General features: G+C 34.3%; 5 protein-coding genes and 4 long non-coding RNA genes across 13 annotated transcripts; 5 read left to right on the plus strand and 4 right to left on the minus strand.

Annotated features, from left to right (window-relative positions):
* Window positions 1-3538: 3538 nt before the first annotated feature.
* On the minus strand, window positions 3539-4490 carry LOC124453973. Its single transcript, XM_047004791.1, is given in 2 exon segments — window positions 3539-4245; window positions 4248-4490. Coding segments are annotated over 2 exon segments (798 nt in total). The 5' UTR covers window positions 4450-4490; the 3' UTR covers window positions 3539-3649.
* Window positions 4491-8595: 4105 nt separating this feature from the next.
* LOC124453968 lies at window positions 8596-10763 on the plus strand. Of its 3 annotated transcripts, none has more exons than XM_047004784.1 (5): window positions 8596-9315; window positions 9401-9532; window positions 9639-9774; window positions 9952-10059; window positions 10415-10763. In XM_047004784.1, exons 1-5 carry the CDS (start codon window positions 8980-8982, stop codon window positions 10525-10527), a joined length of 825 nt encoding a protein of 274 aa, XP_046860740.1. In that variant the 5' UTR covers window positions 8596-8979; the 3' UTR covers window positions 10528-10763. The 3 variants fall into 3 exon arrangements, with proteins under 3 accessions (XP_046860740.1, XP_046860741.1, XP_046860742.1); XM_047004785.1 differs by having other exon boundaries at window positions 9401-9520; XM_047004786.1 differs by lacking the exon at window positions 9401-9532.
* A 1221-nt stretch (window positions 10764-11984) lies between these two features.
* LOC124453967 lies at window positions 11985-12901 on the minus strand. Its single transcript, XR_006951283.1, has 2 exons — window positions 12555-12901; window positions 11985-12450 (listed from the first exon to the last, which is right to left on the minus strand). It is a non-coding gene; the product is annotated as an uncharacterized LOC124453967 (long non-coding RNA).
* A 3434-nt stretch (window positions 12902-16335) lies between these two features.
* On the plus strand, window positions 16336-16900 carry LOC124453965. Its single transcript, XM_047004783.1, has 2 exons — window positions 16336-16484; window positions 16567-16900. Exons 1-2 carry the CDS (start codon window positions 16477-16479, stop codon window positions 16898-16900), a joined length of 342 nt encoding a protein of 113 aa, XP_046860739.1. The 5' UTR covers window positions 16336-16476.
* A 23-nt stretch (window positions 16901-16923) lies between these two features.
* Window positions 16924-17899, plus strand: LOC124453971. Its single transcript, XM_047004790.1, has 3 exons — window positions 16924-17031; window positions 17226-17328; window positions 17422-17899. The coding sequence occupies exons 1-3, from the start codon at window positions 16954-16956 to the stop codon at window positions 17697-17699; spliced, it is 459 nt and encodes a 152-aa protein (XP_046860746.1). The 5' UTR covers window positions 16924-16953; the 3' UTR covers window positions 17700-17899.
* Window positions 17900-18294: 395 nt separating this feature from the next.
* LOC124453972 lies at window positions 18295-18926 on the minus strand. The gene is made up of 2 exons (XR_006951285.1): window positions 18873-18926; window positions 18295-18533 (listed from the first exon to the last, which is right to left on the minus strand). It is a non-coding gene; the product is annotated as an uncharacterized LOC124453972 (long non-coding RNA).
* LOC124453970 lies at window positions 18526-20651 on the plus strand. 3 transcript variants are annotated; one of them, XM_047004787.1, is made up of 8 exons: window positions 18526-18566; window positions 18760-18874; window positions 19214-19394; window positions 19491-19580; window positions 19692-19769; window positions 19906-20025; window positions 20274-20461; window positions 20570-20651. In XM_047004787.1, exons 2-7 carry the CDS (start codon window positions 18854-18856, stop codon window positions 20288-20290), a joined length of 507 nt encoding a protein of 168 aa, XP_046860743.1. In that variant the 5' UTR covers window positions 18526-18566; window positions 18760-18853; the 3' UTR covers window positions 20291-20461; window positions 20570-20651. The 3 variants fall into 3 exon arrangements, with proteins under 3 accessions (XP_046860743.1, XP_046860744.1, XP_046860745.1); XM_047004788.1 differs by having other exon boundaries at window positions 20274-20345; XM_047004789.1 differs by lacking the exons at window positions 18526-18566; window positions 18760-18874 and adding an exon at window positions 19052-19077 and having other exon boundaries at window positions 19225-19394.
* Window positions 20652-23763: 3112 nt separating this feature from the next.
* Window positions 23764-25117, minus strand: LOC124453974. Its single transcript, XR_006951286.1, has 3 exons — window positions 25055-25117; window positions 23886-23935; window positions 23764-23820 (listed from the first exon to the last, which is right to left on the minus strand). It is a non-coding gene; the product is annotated as an uncharacterized LOC124453974 (long non-coding RNA).
* A 227-nt stretch (window positions 25118-25344) lies between these two features.
* LOC124453966 lies at window positions 25345-26382 on the plus strand. The gene is made up of 2 exons (XR_006951282.1): window positions 25345-25476; window positions 25864-26382. It is a non-coding gene; the product is annotated as an uncharacterized LOC124453966 (long non-coding RNA).
* Window positions 26383-26712: the final 330 nt, after the last annotated feature.

The following is a 26712-nucleotide window of genomic DNA, read 5'->3' on the forward strand; positions in this document are numbered from 1 at the left end:
TGCTTTCGGTAAAAGAAGTCATGTTTAAAGGTTTAAGAGAGTTAAAGTACCTGAAGTTGCTGTTTGACACGGACGGCAAAACTTGACTTTTCTACGATCACATGCCATCAATTAAGTCCATCGTCTTTAAAATGAAGGACTTCACCATCCTTTAATCTTCCAGCACAGCAGTGGACATCATCATTACAAAACGTTAAACAACTATTGCATGAAATCATTAAAATCTAAATGTCGCTGATTTCAAAAGTAAACAGGTTTTTGATAAACCTTTTTGGCAGATAGATTTGGAATTTTTAAAATGCTAAAATTTGTGTTTGTTTTCTCAAAACTGTTTTCGTTCCTCCAGCAACCAGCGTAAGAATGGAAAGAATGAGAGCACTTATGTTAGTAATGATTTGTAGGCGTTGCATGGCTAGCTATAGGGATAACTAAAACACGGCAGCCATGTCGGCCTGATTTAAGAACGAGAATACTCAAAACTTACGGTCCTTTTGCAGGGCTCGGCTCAGCCGATTTGGGACTTTCTTTTGAGTAAATGGAAACCTGAGCAGAATTTAGGATGGATGACTTGTTCACTTCACTTCATTATTATTTACTTCAATAATGACTTTTCTTACATGCAGAACGACATGAACATTTTTGATCGCGGGCGTAACACAACATCTTGGGGCACCATGCAAAAATATTCAACTCCCCCTTATATTGCAATCCAGAGTTTAAGCTTCATTTTTTATGCAGCAGACTTCTGTGCAAGTACAGCAGTACTGTGCAAGTACTGTACTGCTGTACAGTATATTCCAGACACCCCCTCTCATGACAGTAGATGGTTAGAAGTCTTATCTTTGATGTGTTTGTTTATTCATTGTCAGTAAAAAACAAACATAATTTAAAAATTTCCATATCATTTTTAATTGAACACGTACAACATTTTCCTTTGCAAATTAAAATGTTGACTTTATCACAAAATAGAAAAATTATTATTTAGAGTTACTTAAATTTTTTCTAGGTTCAAACAACTTGACAAACTTTTGAATTTTACATTTTGCCTTTGAATTTTTTCTTTTTGTCTTTTGGTAAAGATATCAGTGAATGACTTAAAAATCAAGTTTATATAAAATAGAATTTTCTACAAAGAAACTATACATAATTGGAAAAGTCTCGTGTTGAGGACAGTTGTCGCTTCTTTTACTAGATCACTATTCTTATTCTTTTAAATAATATTGTAATTCTTCATAAGACATAAAAAGTTCTTTGCCATCAATTTTTGCTTCTTCCACATTCAACTTCATTGCAACCAATGTATCTTATGTGAATTTTTAATCACCGGGAATTGAAAAAAGTATGGATTTTGTCAGATGATGCAGTACCATATTTAATGTTTCATGCATGTCATAAACTTTTCTTGAGCAAAAATTTTAAGGTAGGAGTATGATTTGGTACATCATTGAACAAAGTAGTTTAATCCCGTTGAGTCACCTGATTTTTTCAGGTCCTGAGACGATTGCTTAAATTGTCCAGCAAAGTGCGAAGATCATATCTTCATTTAATTTCAAACACCGCACTGCATAAAACATTCATAAAGTAGTTTAATCTTGGTTTTGATGTACTAACCCGTTTACTATAACAAACAATTCATTTACAGAAACACCAGATGGCATTTATGAAACTGTTAGCATAAAGCAAACCTTTACACACCATCATCATGATTGTTCAGGCTAGCTGTTTAATACAGGTATTTTTTACTGTACGTCATGTACCAAAGAGTTCATTGATTAATCCTGCACTGCATTTGATTTCAATACAGCTCTGTTCTTAATATTTGCTTCATATTTTCAGAAAGATATCATGAAAAAATCCTCCATTTCTTGGAAGTAAACTCAGTTGAAACAAGGAGTTTTAAGATATGCATATCTCGATAAGAATTGGCTGCTTTGCCTCGTCTAGCAAGCGATTAAGTAAAGAACAAATAAGACTGGATAAAAATAAATTAAATGGTAAACAATCTTACGTTGCTTACCGGTGTCAAGAAATGTTTCTTTTTCTGGCATTATTTCAGCATCCGTATACCACACAAGTTTGCAGCATGTTTTAAAGATAAAATTTCTAAACGTTTTTGTGCTTGGCATTGATATTTCATATAATTGCAATTTTGGTTGTCAAATCCGGGAGGGCGAAAAATTTATTTTATGAGCCCCCGTCTTTCCGCTGACTTTGACAACCAAAATCCGCCATGTTTTTCACCACGGGCCACGCGCTAATAATTTATAGTAATTTCGATGACATGTTCCCTCTAGGTCTTATAGAACTCAATGGTTTGTCTGCAAAGAAAAAAGGAAAATCTTTTCTATTTCATAAATAAGCCATTTTTTTCCCAAAAGCAGATCTCATAAAACATACGATGAAACATCGACGGTTAAAGTCATCTGTAAAGACATCTGTAAAGATATCTAGCAAGGAAACTTATATACATGTAAACAGAGTTTATACAGAGCTCATCTGTGCTGACATTTAAATCCTAAGAAGTGCTTATTCGAAATAGATATTTCAAATATTTCATTGGATTAATTTCCCATCGCTTTACGCACTGTTAAAATCATTATCTTTTTTAACGTTCCATAATAGTAATCCACATCAATTTTATTTTTTGCGAAGGAAATATTAAGCAACTTTGAAATGTTTGCTAATTTTAATAGTGGTTTAAATAGAAAAACTGCATATATAGCAAAGATTGCCAGCGGCAGAGTGTTGTTTCAATCATATCATAGGGTAAAAATGTCCCTAACATTTTATTACCCTTGCCTTTGATAACACGTAACAAGCTTTTATAGTAAACAGCAATGTTTTTCTGACAAGATGGTAGCATTTCCTTTCGATAATAACTTCAAATAAGAATATTAAAATGCTTGTCCATAATTTATATTAAAGATATTGCTTTTAGCACTTCAAACTTCCTTACTTTTAACATTGCTTTTCTATTCAAATCTGCCTGCAAAAGATATTGCATGTCTGTAAAAAATAATGTTGTATCTTTCACTGCAAAGCCACGCACTTAGCAAATACTCATTGTATCAATTTCCCATGCCTTGACAGGCTTGACTCGCACAATGCGTTCAAATGTATTGTCATTTTTGATGCTCTGATAATTCACACAAAAATTATTCATATAGTTATATAAACTTAAATGAGCAAAATACTACGATCTTTCCGCATTACACTTTTTTCTCGGACCTTACAAAATAAAATATAGTTGATGTGTTTGATCAGCTGCAAATCTTGTTTCTACAAATATCTTAAATTGTTTAGTTTTGATTATTGTCGTTAAAATAAGCAAGCGAACTGTTTGCACATAAGAGCAATCAATTTGATTTGGAACATATTCTTAGATGCTAGCTTGTAGCAGCATTTCTTTGAAGTACCTTCTTGAAACGTTTATTTGTATAAGAATGAAAACTAGTTATAATTTACCATTAAACATGAAAATGCACGGACAAAACCAAAATATTATTCCACGAAACCTATGGAAAACAAAAACAAAGAATAATACGTATTTTTTATTCGCTTAATCGTGAATAGCAATTCCAACACGTAAACTCACACCATTGCATTATTTCTATTATTGAATTCAGGAGTGGTAATTCAGAAGGTGTAATCAGTAAGAGTAATTCGGAAGGTGTAATCCTTCGTCTTCTTTTTCTTCTTCATCTTCGTCATTATCAGAATTTTCTTTCTTTTCATCCTTTGGAGTGATACTATGATCAATTTTTACGTAGGGTTGTAATTTGGATTTTTTGGCTGTGACTGCCATTAAGTAATTGCTTGAAAATTTATTTTCCATATTGTCAACTGTTTTGAACAAAAATTTAGCAAACTCACTAATTTCCGAAAGCTCCTTCTTCGCTGTAGCAATATTCTTCATACCAATGGATTTTGTCAATTCATACAGCAGAACTTGCGCGTTGACTTTTTCCAAATTTAAGACGCCAATTTGCATGTAGTAGCAAAAAGCATTGGAACATTTATTTTGAAACCCTTCGGATTGAAAATTATACTTATACAGTAAATAATCAAGACGCAAAAGACTGTTGTTTGCAAATACAACATGAAACCCGTTTTGCTGTGTTGTGAAACCACTCTTATCTCCGAGAAGCACCTTGACGGCAAGGGTGATCGTATCTTTGATGCCTGATAAAAAATCTCCCGAAAGCATGTTATCAATCGCGTCCGTTACATCCTTGTTCCCTTTTAGGAGCATTTTACCAAATACTTTTCTGTCTTGTCTACAATTGCCACGACAGGTAAATCTCCGTCTTCTATAGCAGCTGTTTTCATCGATTCTGAAGTCGCTGCAATTTTGTTTATGAGATTCTTTTCAAGCATTTGGAGGAACTCTTTAAACACTACATCCTTCCTATTTTCCTCTTCGATCAGTGTGCTAATTGGAGTTCCCATGTTTAACTAATCCGGGTAAAGACTAGACTTTTGAAAATCGTGTAACTTTAAGAGCATTAAACTAAAATAATTATTCACTTGATCATGTGACATGTGTGTTTTACATAACTAGTTTGGTAAGCAAATTTAATATTGGACCGTTCCTTCATCACGCAATCCGGATATCCCTAGAAACCGTCCACTTGAGACAAAGTAAGTGCCCGAAAGAATGCATTGTCAGTGCCCGAAAGGAGGTATACAGCATGCATGGTGTGTTTATTCCTGAACCGACTGTTTGTCTCATTTTTATTTAATTAACTCAGATAATGACTTGTTTTTAACAATTCAAAACATACGTTGAAAAATATGTTACTTGTATGTCTTTCTGTTGAAGTGCTACAATTTATTTACCGATATTGTATGAAGTATTTGGCAAATGAATGAGATTCCTTAATCATTTTCACAAGCGAACACTCACTATCTTATAAAGTTAATTTCGTTGGTGTTTGATAATCTATAAACCATAGAAAAGCAACATTTTCATCAATTGAAAAAGCCAATGACTGTTCGAACATGAAAAGCTATAATTTAGGTATAACCGTTATCAAATTTCTTTACATTGCTAATCATATCTTCACATGCACTTGTACAAAAAGTTATATTTGCATGAAACATTCTCATTAAATAATATATGATTTAATATATAGTGCTTTGCTAAGATGTATGGTTACTTATAGTTCAAATTTAAAATTGTTTGACGATAAAGATTTAGTATTCTTTACTCTGTCTACTATTGAGTATCGGATGACTAAATTTCATGAGCTTAGCTTATAGATGTATCTTCTCTACACTTGATCAGGTATAAAATACCACTGCAAATTTTTCCCAAAATACCACAGCCAAATTTTCTGCAGCAATGAACTAGGATGCAATGCTGTCGAGTTGAAATTGTATTCCTTTACAAAAATACAGACTAGGAACTTTTACTTAGTTAAAAAGATTAGGTAAGTTTATATTCATGGCACCGCTCACATATATGTGTGAGAACGCACACAGTGAAAGGCTATTTCCTAAACTGACTGTTCGTCTATTTTTCCACATAATTAACTAGACGATAATTTGAAGAAGTTTTTGCAAAACACTTTGCATTAAACGTATATTCGACGACTTTTGTTTAATGAGAGAAAGTATAAAATGAAACATCATTAAAGGCAAGAAAACTTGAAATTTTATGCAGAACTCATCTGTGCTGAGATATGAAACCTGAGAAGTACCTATTCAAAATTTCAACGTGCCAAAAACGAACCGTTCACTTTAGACAAAGTTAATGCTTTAATGGATGCCTTGTTAAGTGACAAAATCACTAATATTGAAAAGTTCCGTCATCACACGATGCCAAAAAGGAACCTTCTACTTTGATCCCATGCCTCAAAAGATGTATTGTTTGGTAGCAAATTTAATGTTGGACAGTTCCTTCATCACGCAATCCGGATATCCCTAGAAACCGTCCACTTGAGACAAAGTAAGTTCCCGAAAGGATGCATTGTCAGTGCCCGAAAGGAGGTATACAGCTTGCATGGTGTGCTTATTCCTGAACCGACTGTTTGTCTCATTTTTATTTAATTAACTCAGATAATGACTTGTTTTTTTTAACAATTCAAAACATACGTTGAAAAATATGTTACTTGTATGTCTTTCTGTTGAAGTGCTACAATTTATTTACCGATATTGTATGAAGTATTTGGCAAATGAATGAGATTCCTTAATCATTTTCACAAGCGAACACTCACTGTCTTATAAAGTTAATTTCGTTGGTGTTTTATAATCTATAAACCATAGAAAAGCAACATTTTTCATCAATTGAAAAAAGCCAATGACTGTTCGAAAATGATAAAGCAGTGATTTAGATATAATTATCAATGAAAAATATTTTAAGATCCATTTACAATAAGAATCATGAAATTCAAACTGTAATAAATTTTACATTTTTCCGGTAACCTTTATCAAATTGTATGACATTACTAATCATATTTTTACATGCAGTCACACAGAAAGTTATATTTGCAAGAAATATTCTTACTAAATAATATTTGATGAAAATTTATTGCTTTGCTTAGATTTATGGCTACTTATAGTTCAAATTGAAATGTTTGATCTTTGAAGGGCAACGGAAGCTTAACAGTATTCAAGTATTTACTTGCATTCATAGCACAAAGCTCAATATATGTCACTCTTTATTTTTCTTATGACCGTACGCATGGAGTAAAAGTTCAACACAATGTGAACAATGACCAAAAAGAGCCAGTTACACAAAAAATGAAAAGTTTGTTTTTGCTGAAAGGCGATTTTGTACATCAACCCTTTTCATGCCGCAAAGCTAAAATAAAATACTTTTAGCTAGGCCTTATTTTGAGCCTTTTAACTTCATTAGGTTCGACATTGGAAATTATATTAAGCATTTATTAGCAAATAGTAATGCTACTGGAAAAAGCAAAAGTTGCATCTTTTCAGAATAATTTGACTTTCACGACATCAATTTGACTCAAAGCGTTTCTTGCATGCTAGCCTGAATAGCAGCATTCATTTAAGTAACTTATTGAGGAAGTACATTTATAAAAGAATGAAAACTATCTATAATTTTAATTTATGCAAAAAATGGGCAGATGAAACCATGAAAATATTCCATTGAAAAATATAAACAAAAATTATTACATGTTTTAAAAAATATTTTTTTATTCGCAATATCAATTGCTACACTTAAACACATCTATAGCTAAATTAATAAAAGACTCATGCTTAATCGCCATTATTTAATTCATTTTACGCCATATTTTGATGATAACTCTTCATGACTATTATCATCATCTTTTTGCATTATGCTCATCATCTTTCTTAACGGTTTTGCTTCGGTTAATTCTTGGACTGCCTCGTACAGAAGTTTTGAAAGGCTTGCTATCTCCATAAGCTCCTCTTTCAGGGATTTGACCTCCTTTTTAAACTGATCACTGGTCAAGTTGGGTGTGCTAAGAAGAGTTTTTTTTAATTCATATATCAACAACTCGGGGTCTATCGTGTTTACATCGAGAACACTGACTTGATAATAATAACAGAAGGCGTCGTTTGTGTCTTTGATATACCACTTGACTCAAATTTGTAGTAGTAAAACATATAATCCAACCGCAACAGGCTGCTGTTTGCGTACATTACATGAAAATCTGTCTTTTCCGATTCGCCTGCCGAAGCGTCTCCTATTAATGAATTAAAAGCAACCGAGATAGCGTCGCCTAACGCTGGTAGGAAGTTTCCGTGCAACGTGTCCTTAACAAGCTTTTTCACATCATTGCTCGTAACGGTTGATACGTTGATATGGTATTTTCTACTTTATCGACAATTGCCACGATGGGGATTTCTTTATCTGTTCTCGCTTGGTTTTGCAACTTATCGGACGTTGCTTCGATTTTGTCTATCATTAATTTGTGCAGAACTTGTAGTTTTTCAAGGACCTCTTCGTTAGATTCCTTCCCCATAACAGCTGACATCGATTGCCCCATTGCTGTTGCTATAATGTATAAATCAGCGTTGCTAACTGCTTTCTCTAGTTCTCAGTGCAAAGTGGCCAGAAGATTGCTTCGATCTTTTTTATATAATAGTACTGGTGTTTCCACAACAGAATTTTTAAATTTCTTGCATCAAAGGTAAAGTATGTTTTTACAAAGAGCATATATACATCTAAAAAAAATTTAAGGACCATGCGTATGGAGGGTGATCTCCGCCAAAATTAATAGCTACATTTTCCAATTACTAATGCGCATTCTGTTCTTTGCAATGTGCATTTTGTCTTGTTCATATTCTATTCTGGAATTTCATAATCGGATTTTGTACTGTACAATTTCCGTTAAAACGCATTTTGTTGTTGAACATTCCATTGTGATGACGTAACATTATTCGTGACTCGCAAAACATCAAATTTTACTCAATCACATTATAATTTATTTATAATTATTTACCGCCAAAAATTGTTAATATCAAATTATACTGTTGCAATTTTTACGCAATAACTATATCGATCTTTGTCCTTCGAAGCAACTTTAGTATTCTGTACAAAAGAAACGATTTTTGGTTTGGGGTATGACAAATCGAGAGGCAACAGCTTTACTTCGCCGAGCAGCAAATTTACTGAATCCAGACTCTTCTGGATCAGCAAGTCTTTGATCTTCATCTACTGCTCAAGATGGTAATCTTGCCGATCATGGAGCTGCTCAACGTGTCCAATCGTCAACACTAGACAGCACATTGCAAGAACAACATCAGGCTTCATCATCTCAAGCTTCCACATCAAGATCATCTTGTTCGATAAGAGAGCAGGAGTTTAGGCGGTTGTTTGCACCGTATAATCGAGCTAACAATGGAAAGATGTTTTCTCATCCACCAGCAAAACGTGGTCGATCTAATTCGTAGGGGCAACAAGGTCGGTGTTGCAAACCACAAGAGACTTGGACTCACGATTTTTTTTGTCTGGCAAACCATGAGCAAGATTGTGTGCCTACTAGAATGGAAAAAATTAAATTACAAAAAGCTGGTCTTGGGCGTAAACGTATTTCTTTCGATAAAGATTCAAATGCAGCCAAAGTGAAGGCAAAATTAGAAGAGATCTATGCCCGGCTGGTATCAGGCGGTGGTTTTGAGATATTAAGGAGTGGTTTATCACCCAAAGATTTGTATCTTGTTACCCCTCCACTAAATATTGGATATACTGTCCACTTTCTTCGTGATAGTTCTGGCCTAGGGCAGGCAATTGCATATATTAGACCAGTTCAAGCTGATCTAGATTCCTCATCCTTGGAAATGGGTGATCATGCTCCTGCAGGAGATGCTCCAGAAAACAAGGTACTGTATTCATAGCTTTGAGTAATTTAAGTGATAAATTATGAGACAGGAAATGTTATACTTAAACATACATTGTTTTTGCTAGGATATGTCTATTGCACCAACAGTGAAATGCTTAAATTGCTCAGTGCAGATTCCAATGAATTCAATCAGGAATCATATAGTTGAATGTGGAATGGACAATCACCATAAACAATTTAAGAAGGTCAAGATCAATGTATGCTATAAGCTTGCATTAATTCCTATTACACATTCACTGTGAAAATTTCACACTGTTTTTTGCTTACGTACTTATTTTGAAAATTGAATGAATTTTTTATCAGGCAAGTTTTTCTGGAACTCCATTAATGTCTGAACTGCATGAAATGTTTCCTGACCTTCATGATACTGCCAAAGAAGAAGCTGTAAGAGTTTGTGAGGGAGACATTGAAGTGTCAGTTTCATCATTGTTGGATCACAGTAAGTACTTACATCATTATATCAAGTTCCAAGTATGGGATTATCAATATATTTTGGTCATAGCATAAACTCCATTAAGGCTGAATGGCGGATGTGAAAAGACAATGATTTTTTTAATAACTACCTTCAGATAATGAATGAATTAATGTGTTTATACATGTAACTTCAATTATAAAGGCAAAGGAATATTACTTAAAGAGGAGATGCCTAATTATGGTGTTGTTGATAGCACAGACTCAGATTCAGAAAATCTTCAACAGGCAACAGCAGTTCTTCTGCAAGAAGGTACGAAGAAATTAATAGGTACATACATGCTGCTAAACACTCATAAATGCATCATAATTACAGCATTTATCTAAATTATTTTCAAAAAAAACAAGTTGTAAATGATTTGATATAGTTTTCTTGATTGGTTAAAAATGATGCTTTGCTTCATGCATGACTTTTAGCTTGTTGTTTTAACTGGCAATATGCTCCTGCAGGACAATTTGGTCTCAATATGAACAAAGTTGAACATGCATATTGTGATTTTTACATGTTGTACTTAGGTACAGAAGTTGTGATATTGGTAAGCTTAGTCTAGCAAATACTTGCTGGGTTGTATTACTACAATAATCATTTGACTGGTTTTCTATTTAAGAACAAAAGAAGACAGTCATTGAAGAGTTTCGAGATGCTACAATAGTCAGTGACAGTCCAGTTTTTCGAGTTTATGTCAACCGCATGGCAAGTGACTTTGCCAATGACATTTAGGGAATTTGCAAGAATCACAGTAGTAAGTTGTGTGCTCGGTTCAGTGTAAAGTTTGAAAACGAAACTTCAGTTGGCAGTGGTCCTATGCGAGAATTTTTCAGCCTAGTAATGAAAATGATTCTTGATGGTTTTCCACTGGATGGTGAAGAAAGGCCCAAAACTCTTGTTTTTGAAGGAGAAAATGACCATAAAGTTCCTGTAGCCAACTCACTTTTGAAAAGTACAGGCTTCTATAAGTGCATTGGAAGAATGATTGCGCATTCTTTCCTACATCCTGGATCACCACTATTTGGAATTTCTAAAGTAGTTGTTGATTATTTGGTATGTGACAAAAGTTGTGGATAGAAGTTGTGGATATACCGGACACTGACCTGAGGATTGCATTGAATGAGGTTTGAAAAGTTTTATTGCACCTGAGCATTGCCTTTCAGTATTTTGTTTGAGCTAATGTGTTTTATGACATAGTTGAACAACCTTGGCAAAGATGAAGCTCATGGAACTGCAATGAAAGATGTTTTAACTCAGTACAGAGATGAAGCTTCAATTTTAGATACATCATTCTCTGGTGCAAATCGTAATGTTATTGCCCAGCAAATCATGTTACATGCTGTCATTACCCGTAGAAAATCAGAGTTGCAAGATCTAGCTGATGGAATGAATGAGTTTGGACTGGTTGATTTCCTGAAGAAACACAAAGATGTTGTTCAACAACAACTTTTTCACAATCAACTGCTTCTCTTATTAATAAAGACGACTTAAAAGAATTATTGAAATTGAAGAAGGCCTTCATTGTAATCAACTAATGTTGTTTTGAAACAATACATTGATCTAATTGATGGGACAACTAGTGGTAAGTGTTTTGGTAGAAAGATGCAGGGAAGGTTGTAATTGGTTGTAGTCAGTCTATGTATGTGTTTTTGTGTGAATATGGTTTGCTTTTTAATATTTGCACCACAACTGATTATATATTATGTGTTGGAGCAGCAGTAACTTTATCTGTTTGAACAATATCAATGTCAGTAATATTTTCTTGCTTTTAAATTGGACCTTTGCTTTCTCCAAAAAAAAACTTAAATGTTTGACTGTTTGAGGTACTAGTTATATTAATACTTTAATACTTGTCCATTCCTAGGGGCAAATCTTAAAGATCTGTTGTCTTTTTGGACTGGTTGTGATTTACTGCATGCAAATGGTGCAATCCTGCATCTCAAAGTTGACAGAACAAAAGATCGTAATCTGCTGCAAGAAAGTAGAACTTGTTTTCATTTGTTAGTTCTTCCATGTTATGAAAACTTTGATGAACTGAAAGCTAAACTAGATAGAGCTTTGCAATTTGGTTCAAGAGGATTTACCAATATTTGATCTTGGAACAGTTTTTTACATCTCTTTCAGCAATAACATAAATTGTTACAGCTAATATGGATGATGCACAAAATTGAAATATTTTTATTCCTTGTTTTGGATATCATTTTTATAGTTAAAGACTTAAAGTGAATATGTTAATGTTTCATTAAATTTTGTTCTGGCAGTGCATCAGCATTTATGTGCTAAACAACATTTTCTGCTAAAATGTTTGAATAATCAACATAATGAAAAATTTATAGCCTTCCTTGCCATACATATCTTGTTTTGTATTATCTGGATTGACACCAACCAACAATAGGTCAAGTAGCTTTTGTTGTTTTGTAAGTTCACAATGTCACTCGTCTTCCTGGTGCAGTCTGGTATTTACAAACTGAAGCACCTCAATGTATATGTCAGCACCATTATGATTAGAGGCCTTAAAGGATTAATGGTTCTTTGCAGCTCATCAAGATCTATTTCATTCAATGGAATGTTGGTTTCTGGAACAATCACTTGTTGCTGATCTGTTTCATGACATGCGTAATTTTGTGTAAAGGTGGGTGGAAATTCTTGATTTACCTTAGTGAATTGGAACATACATCAATTAGCTTTGGATCCAGTCTGATGATTAAAATGTAAAGTGTAGTCTAAAAGTAAAGTCATGAGTTATTGCATAAAAATACCTGCTGTATATGGTCGTTTGAATTATTGGCTAAGCAGGATCCTTGGATCCATAGCTGTTCAGGTGATAGATTTCTTTCTGTTCTTATGGGAGATCTATTGTAACCTTCCTGGAAAATTTCCAAATTTCTGTTAATAATTGGACAAAACACATAATGCAATGAAAACACATGTTCTTCATTTGATGGATCCAATATTCCATTACTTTCCATATGATAGAATAAATGATAAAAAAGACTTGTACAACCAACAAAAACATCTCACCAAAAGCGCTCAATCCGTTGGTTGTGCACACTTCTTCCGGTAATATGACTGCCACGACCGGGTCCTCGCAAATGGTGGTTTAACATAAATTGAGCAATACCAACATTTTCATCTCCTTTATCAGTTCTTACTCTGGATGGCAGTCCATATTGAGATACACCAGATAGAAATACACTTAGAACAGTATCAGCTCAATTGTTTGTGCTACAGCGAATAAATACCAGCAATGTGAATAGCCATCTATTCCTGCATGAGTCACAAATCTCCATCTAAAGATATGAAACTACTAGCACATTTGAATGCAAAACTGAGATTAATTAACGCCCCAAAATAGGTACTTTTTAGTAGCCCGCCTAATCAATTTGTGATTGCCATCAACATGCCAAAGTGACAAGGGGCTAGTAACATGATATTTACGTCTGTGCACTGCTCTAAGAGACAAAGCATGAAACAATGTACCCTGTGGATCAACTCTTCGCATCATTTCACGAATCCTGTCCTGCTGAATTCGCAAACCTCTTGCTAATAGCAATCCTGACATACGTTTGTTATGGCAAGCCATATATGACAAAAGTCCATCGAGAAGAATATATTGTGTATCCAGTTGTATATACGATTACTTTAAACGCGTATACATGCGGTCGAGAAAGTTATACTGGGAATCCAAACATATATACCAGTGATTGAGCCATTTTGTAATATCTCAACAAGAACATCATCTGATTTGCAAATTGGCAGAATTTAAAAAGTGCAAACAGTTGGGTGAAGAACACGATGAATTATTTCTCTGTTCTTAGGTTGGTGTCCTTGTTGAGCACTCTACAAAAGAAAAATACTCAATTTATGAAATGCAATAGTAGCTATCAATAAATACAATTACATACTGGCACACTTTTTGTGTCATCAAGGTAGTGACTGATTAAATAAGCTGTTTAACTTTGATTTATTTAACAATCACCACTATTTTAACATTGTCATGGTGATTGATAAATTACAGTTCTCATTCAAAAATTGTTACTTTTTAAATAATCTTGGCTACTCTGGTTCAGAGTCAACATCCATGTCACTAGATGTGATTATCTCTTCTGTCTCAGTCTCATAACTTTGTTCAGCACCAAGATCACTCTCTGAGTTAATATAAAAATAATGATCCAGACAAACAAAGTTATCAATTAATCTAAATGAACTTTCACAAATGTTGACTGTTTTTAGTCCTTTTAAATGAATATTCCGAAGTATTTTTTTTTGCATTGCACAATAGTATTGAATGTATACTTTTGTTTGATGGGAGGTAAATGTGTACATGGGACTCTGGGTCATTTCGATAGAAAATATTGTGAATGTATTTGCATTTTTGGTCCTTTTGGATGGAGATTATTGTAGATTTATCTTGCTTTTAGTTCTTTGATTATTGGCGTATCAGAATTGTTTATTTGAGGAGCACAAATTCATATATGCATGACATGCAGCAGAACATGAATATATGAATATGTGCCCCAATTAACGAGTCTGTTACGACACTGTGTTTGATATTTGTTCAGTGAGGATGTCCTCTTGATTAAAGGAAGATTTTAGATGATTTTGTAAAGCCTCTCTGGATTTAGAAGACGGCAGGTTTAATTTTTAATACTGTCTAAGTCGTTGGATTTATTTACAAAAACTACCCAAAGCAACGGATCGATGCTGCTTGCCAGAAATGGAAAAGACAGGAGAGGAAAAAGTTGTGTAAGGTCAATTTTCATTTAATTTAATTTAGTATCTATTATGTTTCACAATTAGAATCATAGGTAGGTGAGATATATCAGCTCAATGCCTACCTTTCTGTATGGCAAGCCGTACATGACAAAAGTCCATCGAGAAGAATATATTGTGTATCCAGTTGTATATACGATTACTTTAAACGCGTAAGGTCGAGAAAGTTATACTGGCAATCCAAACATATATACCAGTGATTGTGCATTTTGCGAACATTTTGCATTAAATATTTAAAATCATTCAGCGAACAGAACCTTAAACATAACATATAACTTCCTTTTATTCCCTCCTAGAGCCCTTGAAAATACCTGTCAGGATTGCTTTGAGGATTTTGTATTCAGCAACATGCAGCATGGACGTACATAGACAGGTTTCTGTTTGAAAATTCTGTGAAGCATCACCCATCAAGAGGTTGCCCAGTTGCTAACGATGGGGCCACTAAACTGTTGTGGATTGAGATCAAAATCTCAATCTCCACATTTGAGGGTATTTTCCATCAAATGCTTCAATTATTCTGATCTCAACTGCTGCAGCTGATAGGCCTTTAGTGAAACTACAACCAGTTAAGATGTGGCCATTTTCCATTTTACAAAAGCCGTGATCCTTGCCGTGGTACCACATCTTCATTTGGCTCACTCAATAGTATCAAGTCCAGTAAGAAAGGTCGGTTGTCTCTACCTTGAATTTTGCTTCTGTTTACAGTTCTGCTCCTTCGCGGTGGCGGTCTCGCTGCAGGAATAAAACGTCTTGCACCAAACGCTGTAGTGGTAACGCCACCATTAATTCTACGGATTGGAAAAGTATTTTGCCTCGACGGTGAATGGGAGACTTCCATTCCTTGATTTTGTCTCCGGTCGAATATGGTATTAACTTCAGCGTTTTGCGGCGAAATAGCGTGAGAAAGCTCTGAAACCCTGCTTAATAACTCTCTTATTACGCTATTACTATTTGTATTTGCGAGAGAATGTTGCATCTTTGAAAAGCAAGAAAACCAGACGAAAAATACAGAATAGCCGCCGTGCGAAATAAAACAAAGTGGCACGTGAAATAGCAAACCGCTGACCACAAATACAGGCAAACATCTCGATTTATATCACCCCATTCGTCTTGTGAGACGTGGCTATTAGGGAGTTTTAGCAAGAGTACGACTACGAGAACGAGTACGAAATTTGACCATGTAAGGGAATGGCACGAGGAAGGTTGTTGTCGTTATCGCTTCGTCAAAATTTTGCTTTAGTTGTAAACAACAGAACGAGCCTTTTTATTGTGTAAAACACCGACGTTTGCGAAGCAGCTACGGCTCTATTTGTCAATAATGATATCAAAGAATCGATAATACTGGTTTTGCGAGAATATAGGACTCTTTAGACTGAAAAATCTTCACTATTTTAAGTTTTATGTACGATATATTTGTACTATTTTATTGTTTGTTTACCTTTCACTTTGCGTACGAAATACATGAAAGTTTTGCAGGTCATATTTTCCTTTTTAATGAACACCTGCGCTCAAAAAGGGTTCTAATTAAAGCCTGGATGCTCGAAAATAGTACTGTAAACTAATTTCATACAGAATGAAGACATATACCTACTTTCTTTGCTTAAAAAGACATCGTAGTCGCGACTACGAATTTTTTACAAAACATCGTACTCAGATTGATGACGGCTACGTGTTTTTGTTGTCGCAACAATGTTTTCGCGCCAAAATGACGTAAGTCGTACTCGTAGTCGTACTCGTAGGCTCTGCTAAAACTCCCTAATAGCCGGTAAAGTACGGGTACAAAACGTCGGCTGGTAGTCGTGGAAGATACGTACGTTGTACTTTGGTCGATTAACTTATGTTATTGTGTCATTGGTAATATCGATAATATTTTCTCACTTGTGATTTTCTTCCTGGTAATTTTAAAAGATGCCAAGGTACACCAAATAACGGCCTTATAGCTGTTAGACTTTTCAACATTTATTATCATTTTATAGATTTTTATGATAATTTTTGTAGGACAAATAAAAGGTTTAAAGCAACTGTAGCTGTCACATATCATGATGAGGATGGCCATGTTGAGAGAGAGGAGGTGGATTTGTCAGAATTGGTTACTGAGGATCATAGAGGAAGCTGTTCTATTAACAGTCCTGATAATTGTGGTGCATTGGAAGGCCATGAACTGGGAATGGAACAAGATAACAGTGATCTTGAAAGTGATGTTCACCATGATTGTGAAGAATCAGCTTCTTATTACCAGAAAGTTGAAAGAAAACAAAAAGCATTGGAAAATTTGCGACATTTAGTTATAAAGAATACATTTCAGTTTGCTGGCAAAATTGGAGCAATCTGAAGTGTATTCATTGTGATAATAAAGCAAAGTTTAGGTGCAGCGATTGTGGTCCAATGGCAAAGTACTGTGAGAACTGTATGTTAAAGATGCACACAACCGTAAATATTTGTCATCATGTTGAAATATTTAAGGTAGCCTTTATGAGCTAGATATTATAAAAGTGTTTACAGTTAACTCTCTCAACACTTGCAATAAAAAATGCAAAAATAAAATGAGAGTTTACATTGTGAAACATGCTACGAAGCACTAATCTAATATTTTTTATGAATGCAAGAAAGGGGATTGATTACAACTAATTTCTACGAGGTTATTCATTGCTTTGTAGGATGGCATGTTTTGGCCATATAAACTCATGAACATGCTGGTGTATGATTGTTCATGCCAAACAGCTCGTCACAAAAGAAGTGTTTCTGTTGTTGATGTTAAAGGTATGTTATATGTAAAATGTGCTGTAAAAGTTTCTTCATTTTAGCTGGGATGGTTCAACACAATTATAATTTTGGATCTTTTTCAATTTTTAGGCACCTTTTGTACTGTTGAGGTACAGTTTTGCTCATGCTCTTCCGAGTTTGTTCAACTCCTGCAATTTGGCCTTTGGGGTGGAACACCTACAAAACCAAGAATTGCATTTGCAATTGAGTTTTTTGAATTGGTTCATTCTGTGCAGATGGAATGCCAGGCATCAATAAAAAGCATTTGTCAGTCATTTGAAGAGTTTAATCATAACCACATATTTTCTTCTTATGCAACACCAAAAATGTATCCTGTCATTATAGATGCTTTTGAAGAATACAGGTAATTGCATGTAGGTCACTGATTTATTGCACTGCTGTACTACGTATGAATTGCTGGGAAAGTTGCAGTCAATTTTATAGCCTAAGAATCTCATCTTAAGAGATGTATTTAATTGGAGGAAATCAAAATGCTAAAGTTTATGATGGGAAAGGATTTTTTCTCTAGTATTACTGTATTGCACTGTATTTTGTTTATGTCATTTGTTTAAGAGTGCATAATTGCTTTCTTTGCATAAACTAAACATGTTGAGCTGTGTTATTCCTGAGCTTGATGAAGGAAATATCTGTGCTGCTTGTCCCAAAGTGAGTATATTTGTATTACTCATTTAACAATGACAATTTAGTAAAAAGAACATTAGCAATGCTATCTTAAACACCTTTTTGACTGCATCATTTGCATCATTGAACTCAAATACATTGCATGATTTTATCCTTCACCATTTTATTGAAGACTGATGGTGTGATCTTTGAGTCTCTTGATGCTCTTTTTATTGGATGAAGGAAAAAAGCTGGGCAGAGTATTGGAAAACCTCTACATCAAACAAGGTCAATGTAGCTTTAATAAACTTTGTTATTCTAATGAAAATTCAGGCATGGAAGTTACAGTGCTTTGAATATATTTGATTTTTTTACATTCTCTACCACATAGTTTTTATTTTCAATAAATTTGTGCCATGGGCTTTAGGAAATAAAGCTCTTGTATACTTTTTTGTTTGTTACATATTGATACTTATAGGAGTGTCATGGTTTTCTTGCTGGGAATGCTGTTCGATCAATGAATCGCTACAGAGCTCTTGATGAAACAGCAATCTTTGGGCGAGGCTGTCGACATGAGTTTCCTAAAAATTCTTAAATTTGAAACATGGAGAGAGGTCTGTTACACACATTTTCTCTATTTTTACCTAAATGTTCTTGGTTTGAAAGAGGTGGTTAAGATGCTTGCATTTGATGGTGTAAATTTATTTTTTCAGTTGGTTTGCTACTTTCATTGCTTTGTGCAAGTGCTGAAGCTTTTTGCATACATGTGGTTGCATTATTTAAAAAAATATTCTACATATTTTATAGATTGAGCTATGCAGTTTATGTTCTCCAAGAATTAGAGAAAGATAATGCTGATAAACCTGCACTCAAAATAAACATATTGTATGATGTTGCATGCATGTTGGTGAAACACTTACAGGTAATATTCAATTGACAATAGTTGCTTTGTTAACTGTTTCCTTAGTCAATAACTTTCCTCAACACTTTTTTCTTTGAAAAGGTAGTCTTTCACATGTTTTTCTTTATTTTGTTTTTATAAAAGAATTTGGAGGATCCAATTATTGACATTTTTCAATTTTCAATTCCAATTTTCACTGCTATGGGCATGTTGGACGATGCCAAGTTAGTTGTTATTGTTTTATTTTTCATACGTATTAACAGATGGTGATACCTGGGTTTTATGCTGTCATAACTAATGGTATTGTAGATGATAAAATGATAAAAATCAATAATTGTTTGCTAAATCTTTCTTGTAAAGGTTAAATTTAGTCCCCGTCGTAAAGAAGGATTTGGCCTAACTGACGGTGAGATGTTGGAGAGATTGTGGGCTTACATTCGCAAATTTAGCAGAATGACTAAAGAAATGCGTCCAAGTCACAGAGTTGATGTACTCAGTGATGCTCTTTTACATTATGGAAAGAAAACGAAGATTAATTTAGGTATAACTAGTTTTGTTTCTTTGTTTGAACATATACATAGCTAACATGTCATCATATTATGTAATAGCAGGTATGAATTAAATTTTGTTTTTTGAGGCAATTTGCTGATGGCAAGGATGAAGCGAGCTGTTGACGTGGAAGAAACTGCAAAATCAGATATTGAAAAGTTATGCAGGTGCTTTCCGTGTGAGTATATGTTTGTATTTGCTGTGTGGTTATATTTGACTCCGATTTTGGATATGAACTATTTACGACTCACATGAAAGCAGTAAATTTTCTTTTTTTCATTATCTAAAGCTCACAGGATTTCAATAGATGATATTCGTGAGTGGATGAAGGACGAATCGACTTTTTTTGGTCGTGAAGTTGAGACTGGTTAGTAATTGAGAAACAATGGCTTGTAGCTATGGAACAGATTTGACACATAATTATTGATGCTCATTATGTGGAAATGTTTTACCCACAGAAAACTTTTTTTAACAAATATACGTAAATCTTCAACAACTTACAGAAGAAGAAGATTGGAAATGCAAGTACGTTATATACCTGGACTTGTACGCTGATCTTTACCATCGATGGAATGGTTGCACTGATCCAAGTGAACTGACTGTTCGATTTAATCAGATGAAAAGTATGTTCGAAAAGTTGAACTTGTTTCTAGAGATATTAAAGTCTTAAACAGTGTGAATTTAGAAAAATGAACTGGGAAAATTTTGAAGCTATGAATGTACGTCGTAACATTGTGAATAATAAGTTGGAATATCGAATAAAAATTATTTCTTGTTTTATACGTACGTACAAGTAGAGATGTATATGCAACTTGCAGGTGCTTATCTGACCGTGCCTTATATTTGTAATGATTTGGTATTTACTGTTTAGAATTGACGAGCAGTTGAAGATCATGGAAAGGGAAAACTCAATTTCTGCACGCTGGCAAAATACTGACTCAGAGTACGAAAATGCAAAACGCGAGGTTGCGTCTAGGAAAGAAAAACGTGTTTTGTCTCGAATGAGGAAAAATGTTGTTGAAAGATGGTTTCTCCTAAATCTTAAGTCTAAATACTGTGGTAACTCTACGTATCTCATAAATGTTCCATACCACTTGCAATGTTTGTAAATTACTTTACATGTTGCCTTCTTTGTAATGTTCTCTGTATGTTTGTTCTGTTTTTCAGATGGTCAAGCGTTGGCATCCAGACTTTCGAAGCAAATTACTCGAGTAACAAAGGATGTCAATAAAGATATCGCAGCTTATAACGAGGCAAAAGAATCACATTCTAATCATTCACATACCGCATTAACATTTGATGCTGTCAAAGATCCTGACAATGATTTTTGGTGTGAATATCTAGCTGCACCTACTGATGAAGATTGTTCAGTTCCATTTACTGTTAAACGGAAGGCTATAGATTTATGCCATTTGCTTGACCGATCCAAGGAAGAGCAAATCCTGTTGAAGTCAGAAATGGAAAATACGTGGAGTCACTACTTTCAACAGCACAGCAAGATTACTGACTTTTTGAATAGTTTTATTAACCATGAAAACGTACTTGATGTTGAATACGGTGAAGCTATATTTTACACAGAAAGGTCTTTCAAATTGAAAGCATGTTGATAGATCTAAAACAAGGGTTTTCTTTGTACATCAACAAAGACGTGATCTGGTGTCGGCTCTGGATGACGAACAAGAAGTGGTTGTATATGAACAAGTGGATTCTGAAGACGATCAAACAAGTGAAGAGGACTATGAAAACACCAGCGATGATGTATAACAGGGTTGTGCAGGCACTTCAAGCTCTTGAAAATCCTTTAATTAGAAAATCAATTTACGTAAAGGGCACTTGAAAAGTTGTTACGAAATCATGTGTAATAGCCGCCCAACGTACGTACGCTGGATAATAAATGCGTTGAAAAAAACTTTTTGTTAAATAAATACTTGTTGAACTGTCGTATGTAACTTTTTGGTAGTTATACAATACAATGTAGTATATGGTGAAAATGGATGTTATATATACATGGGTAATAGCCGCCCAACGTACGTACGCTGGATAATAAATGCGTTGCAAAAAACAATTTGTTAAGTAAATACTTGTTGAACTGTCATATGTAACTTTTTGGTAGTTATACAATGTAGTATATGGTGAAAATGGATGTTATATATACATGGTAATAGCCGCCCAACGTACGTACGCTGGATAATAAATGCGTTGAAAAACAATTTGTTAATAAATACTTGTTGAACTGTCATATGTAACTTTTGGTAGTTATACAATGTAGTATATGGTGAAAATGGATGTTATATATACATGGTAATAACCGCCCAACGTACGTACGCTGGATAATAAATGCGTTGAAAAAACTTTTATTAGTTATACAATGTAGTATAAGGTGAAAATGGATGTTATATATACATGGGTAATAGCCGTCCAACGTACGTACGCTGGATAATAAATGCGCTGAAAAAACTTTTATTAGTTATACAATGTAGTATATGGTGAAAATGGATGTTATATATACATGGGTAATAGCCGCCCAACATACGTACGCTGGATAATAAATGCGTTGAAAAAACTTTTATTAGTTATACAATGTAGTATATGGTGAAAATGGATGTTATATATACATGGGTAATAGCCGCCCAACGTACGTACGCTGGATAATAAATGCGTTGAAAAACTTTTATTAGTTATACAATGTAGTATATGGTGAAAATGGATGTTATATATACATGGGTAATAGCCGCCCAACATACGTACGCTGGATAATAAATGCGTTGAAAAACTTTTATTAGTTATACAATGTAGTATATGGTGAAAATGGATGTTATATATACATGGGTAATAGCCGTCCAACGTACGTACGCTGGATAATAAATGCGTTGAAAAAAACTTTTTATTAGTTATACAATGTAGTATATGGTGAAAATGGATGTTATATATACATGGTAATAGCCGTCCAACGTACGTACGCTGGATAATAAATGCGTTGAAAAAACTTTTATTAGTTATACAATGTAGTATATGGTGAAAATGGATGTTATATATACATGGGTAATAGCCGTCCAACGTACGTACGCTGGATAATAAATGCGTTGAAAAAAACTTTTTATTAGTTATACAATGTAGTATATGGTGAAAATGGATGTTTTATATACATGGGTAATAGCCACCATTATTTACAACATCTTCTATCACCGGGAACATCACCATTTTCACAACCATTATCAACATTATCAGTTCTTTGTCCATGGCCATCATCATATTCGTCGGAAATGTTGTTAACAAGTTCGCCATGACTATTATCATCATTCTCACCGCTAACTTCAACAACTTCTTGATGTGGCCGCCATTGTCTTGCTCTTTGTCACATTCCTCAACATTTTCTGCATGAAGAACATTATTTCCTTCCACTATCTCCCTTTCCACAAACGTAAGCTCATTTGATTTTTCAATAAATAAATCCAATGCTGCTTCTCCCATAGTCGATGGTCCCGTAATGATGCGTGTTCTGGAATTCCGCATACTACATATTTGAAATCCCCTTTCAAAAGAGAAGTGTATGGCACTTTTGCTTTGTCCATTCCAGTTGCTTCACCTAGAATGTTTTTTTTTTGAAACTAGTATAAGCTATTGTTACTGAAATTGCTGCAGGATTGTGTGCAACCTCTTTCACTAATCATTGCTTCAAATATTACAAAATTTCGTGCAGAAGTAATTGTACTTATTTCAAGAAATATTGACCAAGAACAACCTTTTCATATTCTATCTAAAAGTTTTACAATTAGTTACATAATCATACTTACAGTATTTCTGATTTAAGATATCACGCAAAGATTTCCTCTTCTGTTTCAATCTTGCCATGCGATTATCGGTAACAGTTTCAACGTTGTCGTTTGACTCAATTGCTACAACCAAAAGTTTGTATTAGATTAAAATATTAAATAAGAAACAAAATCACAAGTTCTCGGTTGTCCTGAGAAGAAAATGTATTTCCTCACGGGCATGATGTATAGTAAGGACCACAAACCTCCAGAGCTGTTTACAAAAGCATAAAATGAAGCGGGATGCTCTTTCTTTGCAATATTGTAAGGCAGACTTTGAGCCATGCACTTCAACACCAGATTCCACGGCAGCCCGAAAATTAATCAATGTTCATTCCTTTCAAAGCATCCAACTAAACAATGGCACCGATAGCATTAATAAAATTGAACTGATCACAAAATAATTTTGTGCGCTTATTTTGACCCAATCAACATACCTTCTTCAAAATTTTTTCAACTCCCGTTTCTTGCGCGTTTCGTGGTCTAAAACAGAGCAATCTGTCTTTGCCCTATTTATATAGCCTTCTCGTTGGCTTTTATCCAGGCAGCGCCATCGTTGTCCCAATTCAACATTTCTAGCGTGAAATGACAAAGACTTTAAGGAGTCTAAAAAAAGAATAAAATGTGCATAATGTTAATAGAGACAACTTTGTGTACGTAGCTATTCTCACCATCGTTAGAAGCTTCTTCTTTACAAAATAATTGGTATCCATTCATTCCACTAAAAAAGTAAATGAATTTTATTTTTTATTTGAAAATTTTGTAAAACTTGCAGTCTTTTGAAATGATTTCCTTTGGCTGACTATTGATGGACAATTCTACCGTTTTGAAAAGCTGAAAAGTGAGTGAAGAGAAAATTTTTAATTCGTTATTGCAACCATGTGGAACTATCTTTTTCTTGAGTATTGAAATACTCAGGGAAAGCCCCGCATAATTTCCCGCGATATAGGGAAAATCCGTATGCGAACAAACCACAATAGGGAGTTTTAGCAGAGCCTACGAGTACGACTACGAGTACGATTTACGTCAATTTGGCGCGAAAACATTGTTGCGACAACAAAAACACGTAGCCGTCATCAATCTGAGTACGATGTTTTGTAAAAAATTCGTAGTCGCGACTACGATGTCTTTTTAAGCAAAGAAAGTAGGTATATTTCTTCATTCTGTAAGAAATTAGTTTACAGTACTATTTTCGAGCATCCAGGCTTTAATTTAGAACCCTTTTTGAGGGCAGATGTACATTAAAAAGGAAAATATGACCTGCAAAACTTTCATGTATTTCGTACGCAAAGTGAAAGGTAAACAAACAATAAAATAGTACAAATATATCGTACATAAAACTTAAAATAGTGAAGATTTTTCAGTCTAAATAGTCCTATATTCTCGCAAAACCAGTATTACCGAGTCATTGATATCACTATTGACAAATAGAGCCGTAGCTGCTTCGCAAACGTCGGTGTTTTTCACAATAAAAAGGCTCGTTCTGTTGTTTATAGCTAAAACTAAATTTTGACGAAGCGACAACGACAACAAACTTCCTCGTGCCATTCTCTTACACGGTCAAATTTCGTACTCGTTCTCGTAGTCGTACTCTTGCTAAAACTCCCTAATATTTACAACATTACTACGGTTTGTAGGTCTAAATTTGGCACAAATTATAGCACAGAGATATGCATGCTCACCATAAGGTGAGATTAACGAGCAGATATGGAAAAAGTTATAAAACAGCGATGTAGACAAATAAGGAGCTTTATAAAATAGATTTATATAGAAGTAGAATACATCTTAGAATGAAAATGAACTTGTTGATAAATTATCACAATGGATAGCATTATTTTACCTTGACATGATTCCTATCCTGCTTAAAATGAACCAGAAGAGTCTATTTGGTGTGCAATATAGTCTAGTCTGTTTGAAACAACGCGAAGAGAAAAGATAAGGTTATGTTTATTAATCACCAGACCCCTGTCGAAGGCTGTGCTCGGTAACCATCAAAGGAGCCTGGCGCGAACGTACAGCGTACGTGTACTTTGACGGCTATCAGCCAGTACTTTTTAGCCAATGATCTAGTACCCATTCTACTAGATACCTGACTCAGCCAAATTCGTATAGTAATGAGTGACGCAAATTTCTACGCGGCCGCCATTTGCAAAGGTGGCAAAAGCACAATGGCGGCATATAAAAACATTAAGTCTGTGCTGAGAGAAATCGACTTTGAGAGCGTTTTTATGATGCTGTTCTACTGAAGTTGCATTAAAAATGGTGAGTAATTTCTTTAATATTGTTAAAATGTGTAAAATTTTTAAATACTTGAGATAGAGCGGTCTTAACGTGTATTTTGCGACCATAAACTAAAGGCTGAGAGTTACATAAGTATGAACTACTAATCGTGAGTATTTATTAATTTACATCTTCTTTGCTGTTCTCTATGCTTTTTTATCGTAAACCAAAAACATATTTACAGAAAAAAAGCGACAAAATCGCATAACAGCTATCCAGAACTTTGATTTGAACACAACGTTTACGGTTTATATGAATTATTTTACCTGAACAACATAATTTTAGATCTATTAACAATATGACTGCATCGTTGTAAAAATGCGCTTATTTTCACTATTTACAATAAACCACTATTAATTATTTTTTTAGGATTTACATTTCCTTGGTTGTGGTGTGGATGTTCATCGAAGTCGACTAGATTCCTTGAAATAAAACAAGCTTCGTAGATTGCTGGCGAACACCAATTTTGTTTTTGTGGAGGATATCTTTATTATATCGCTTACCATAGGTCGAAAGTCGTAAATTGATGTATTTTTCAATGATCTGTTTGATAAGCTGTGATGAATGTAGATCTTCAGTTATTGCTTCGTGATCAACATCATGCTCGTTGAGTTCAGGAAACAAGCTCTTTTCTGCAAGCTCTTGGTTAATAAGATGAACCATTATAGTCTTCAAGTTTCTCCTGCTGGAAATTTTTTGGTTTTTTGAACGAGTTTCATGAATGAGGACTTGAAAAGCTCTTTCAGATGCAAATATTATTTTGGTCACACCATTAGAAGGGAGAACAAGACCACCACGATTCTTCAAACTGATTAAAGATAAAGATGTAGTAGTTTGGAAGTGTGAATAATTATGATCATGAACTGATGATGATTTTTTTGACTTAAGAAAAGAGCTCTTGCACATTCAGTACAGGTGATTCTATTGATTATCTTTTTACAACAAACCCAGCAATATATCCAAGTATTGCTTCTTTGTATGATGACAGTGAACATGATTCTAATCCAGAAACTAAACTACTGACATATTGTGTGTCCTTTGGTTTCATCTCTTCTACTTCAAAGGCTGGAGCATTTCTTTTATTCCATTTTAATGAAAAAATAGAACCAGCAGATTCATTTTCGAAAGTCAAACAGTTTGCATGCTTGGAACCAATGATGGAATTTCTTAAAAGAATTTTTCGTAGACTGGACTTAAATTGTACAATATCTGGATTAT

Source organism: Xenia sp. Carnegie-2017, unplaced genomic scaffold (genome assembly GCF_021976095.1).
Source record: "Xenia sp. Carnegie-2017 unplaced genomic scaffold, XeniaSp_v1 HiC_scaffold_28, whole genome shotgun sequence".
Classification (NCBI taxonomy): domain Eukaryota; kingdom Metazoa; phylum Cnidaria; class Anthozoa; order Malacalcyonacea; family Xeniidae; genus Xenia; species Xenia sp. Carnegie-2017.

Coding starts and splice junctions, on each gene's coding strand:
- LOC124453968 (XM_047004784.1), top strand. CDS start 8,980: ATGGAAAAAATTAAATTACAAAAAGCTGGTCTTGGGCGTAAACGTATT. Junction 9,316..9,400: donor GAGATGCTCCAGAAAACAAG/GTACTGTATTCA, acceptor TGTTTTTGCTAG/GATATGTCTATTGCACCAAC. Junction 10,060..10,414: donor AGCAGTTCTTCTGCAAGAAG/GTACGAAGAAAT, acceptor TTTCTATTTAAG/AACAAAAGAAGACAGTCATT.
- LOC124453971 (XM_047004790.1), top strand. CDS start 16,954: ATGGCAAAGTACTGTGAGAACTGTATGTTAAAGATGCACACAACCGTA. Junction 17,032..17,225: donor ATCATGTTGAAATATTTAAG/GTAGCCTTTATG, acceptor ATTGCTTTGTAG/GATGGCATGTTTTGGCCATA. Junction 17,329..17,421: donor TTCTGTTGTTGATGTTAAAG/GTATGTTATATG, acceptor TTCAATTTTTAG/GCACCTTTTGTACTGTTGAG.
- LOC124453970 (XM_047004787.1), top strand. CDS start 18,854: ATGTTGGTGAAACACTTACAG. Junction 18,875..19,213: donor TGTTGGTGAAACACTTACAG/GTAATATTCAAT, acceptor TTTCTTGTAAAG/GTTAAATTTAGTCCCCGTCG. Junction 19,581..19,691: donor GTTATGCAGGTGCTTTCCGT/GTGAGTATATGT, acceptor CATTATCTAAAG/CTCACAGGATTTCAATAGAT.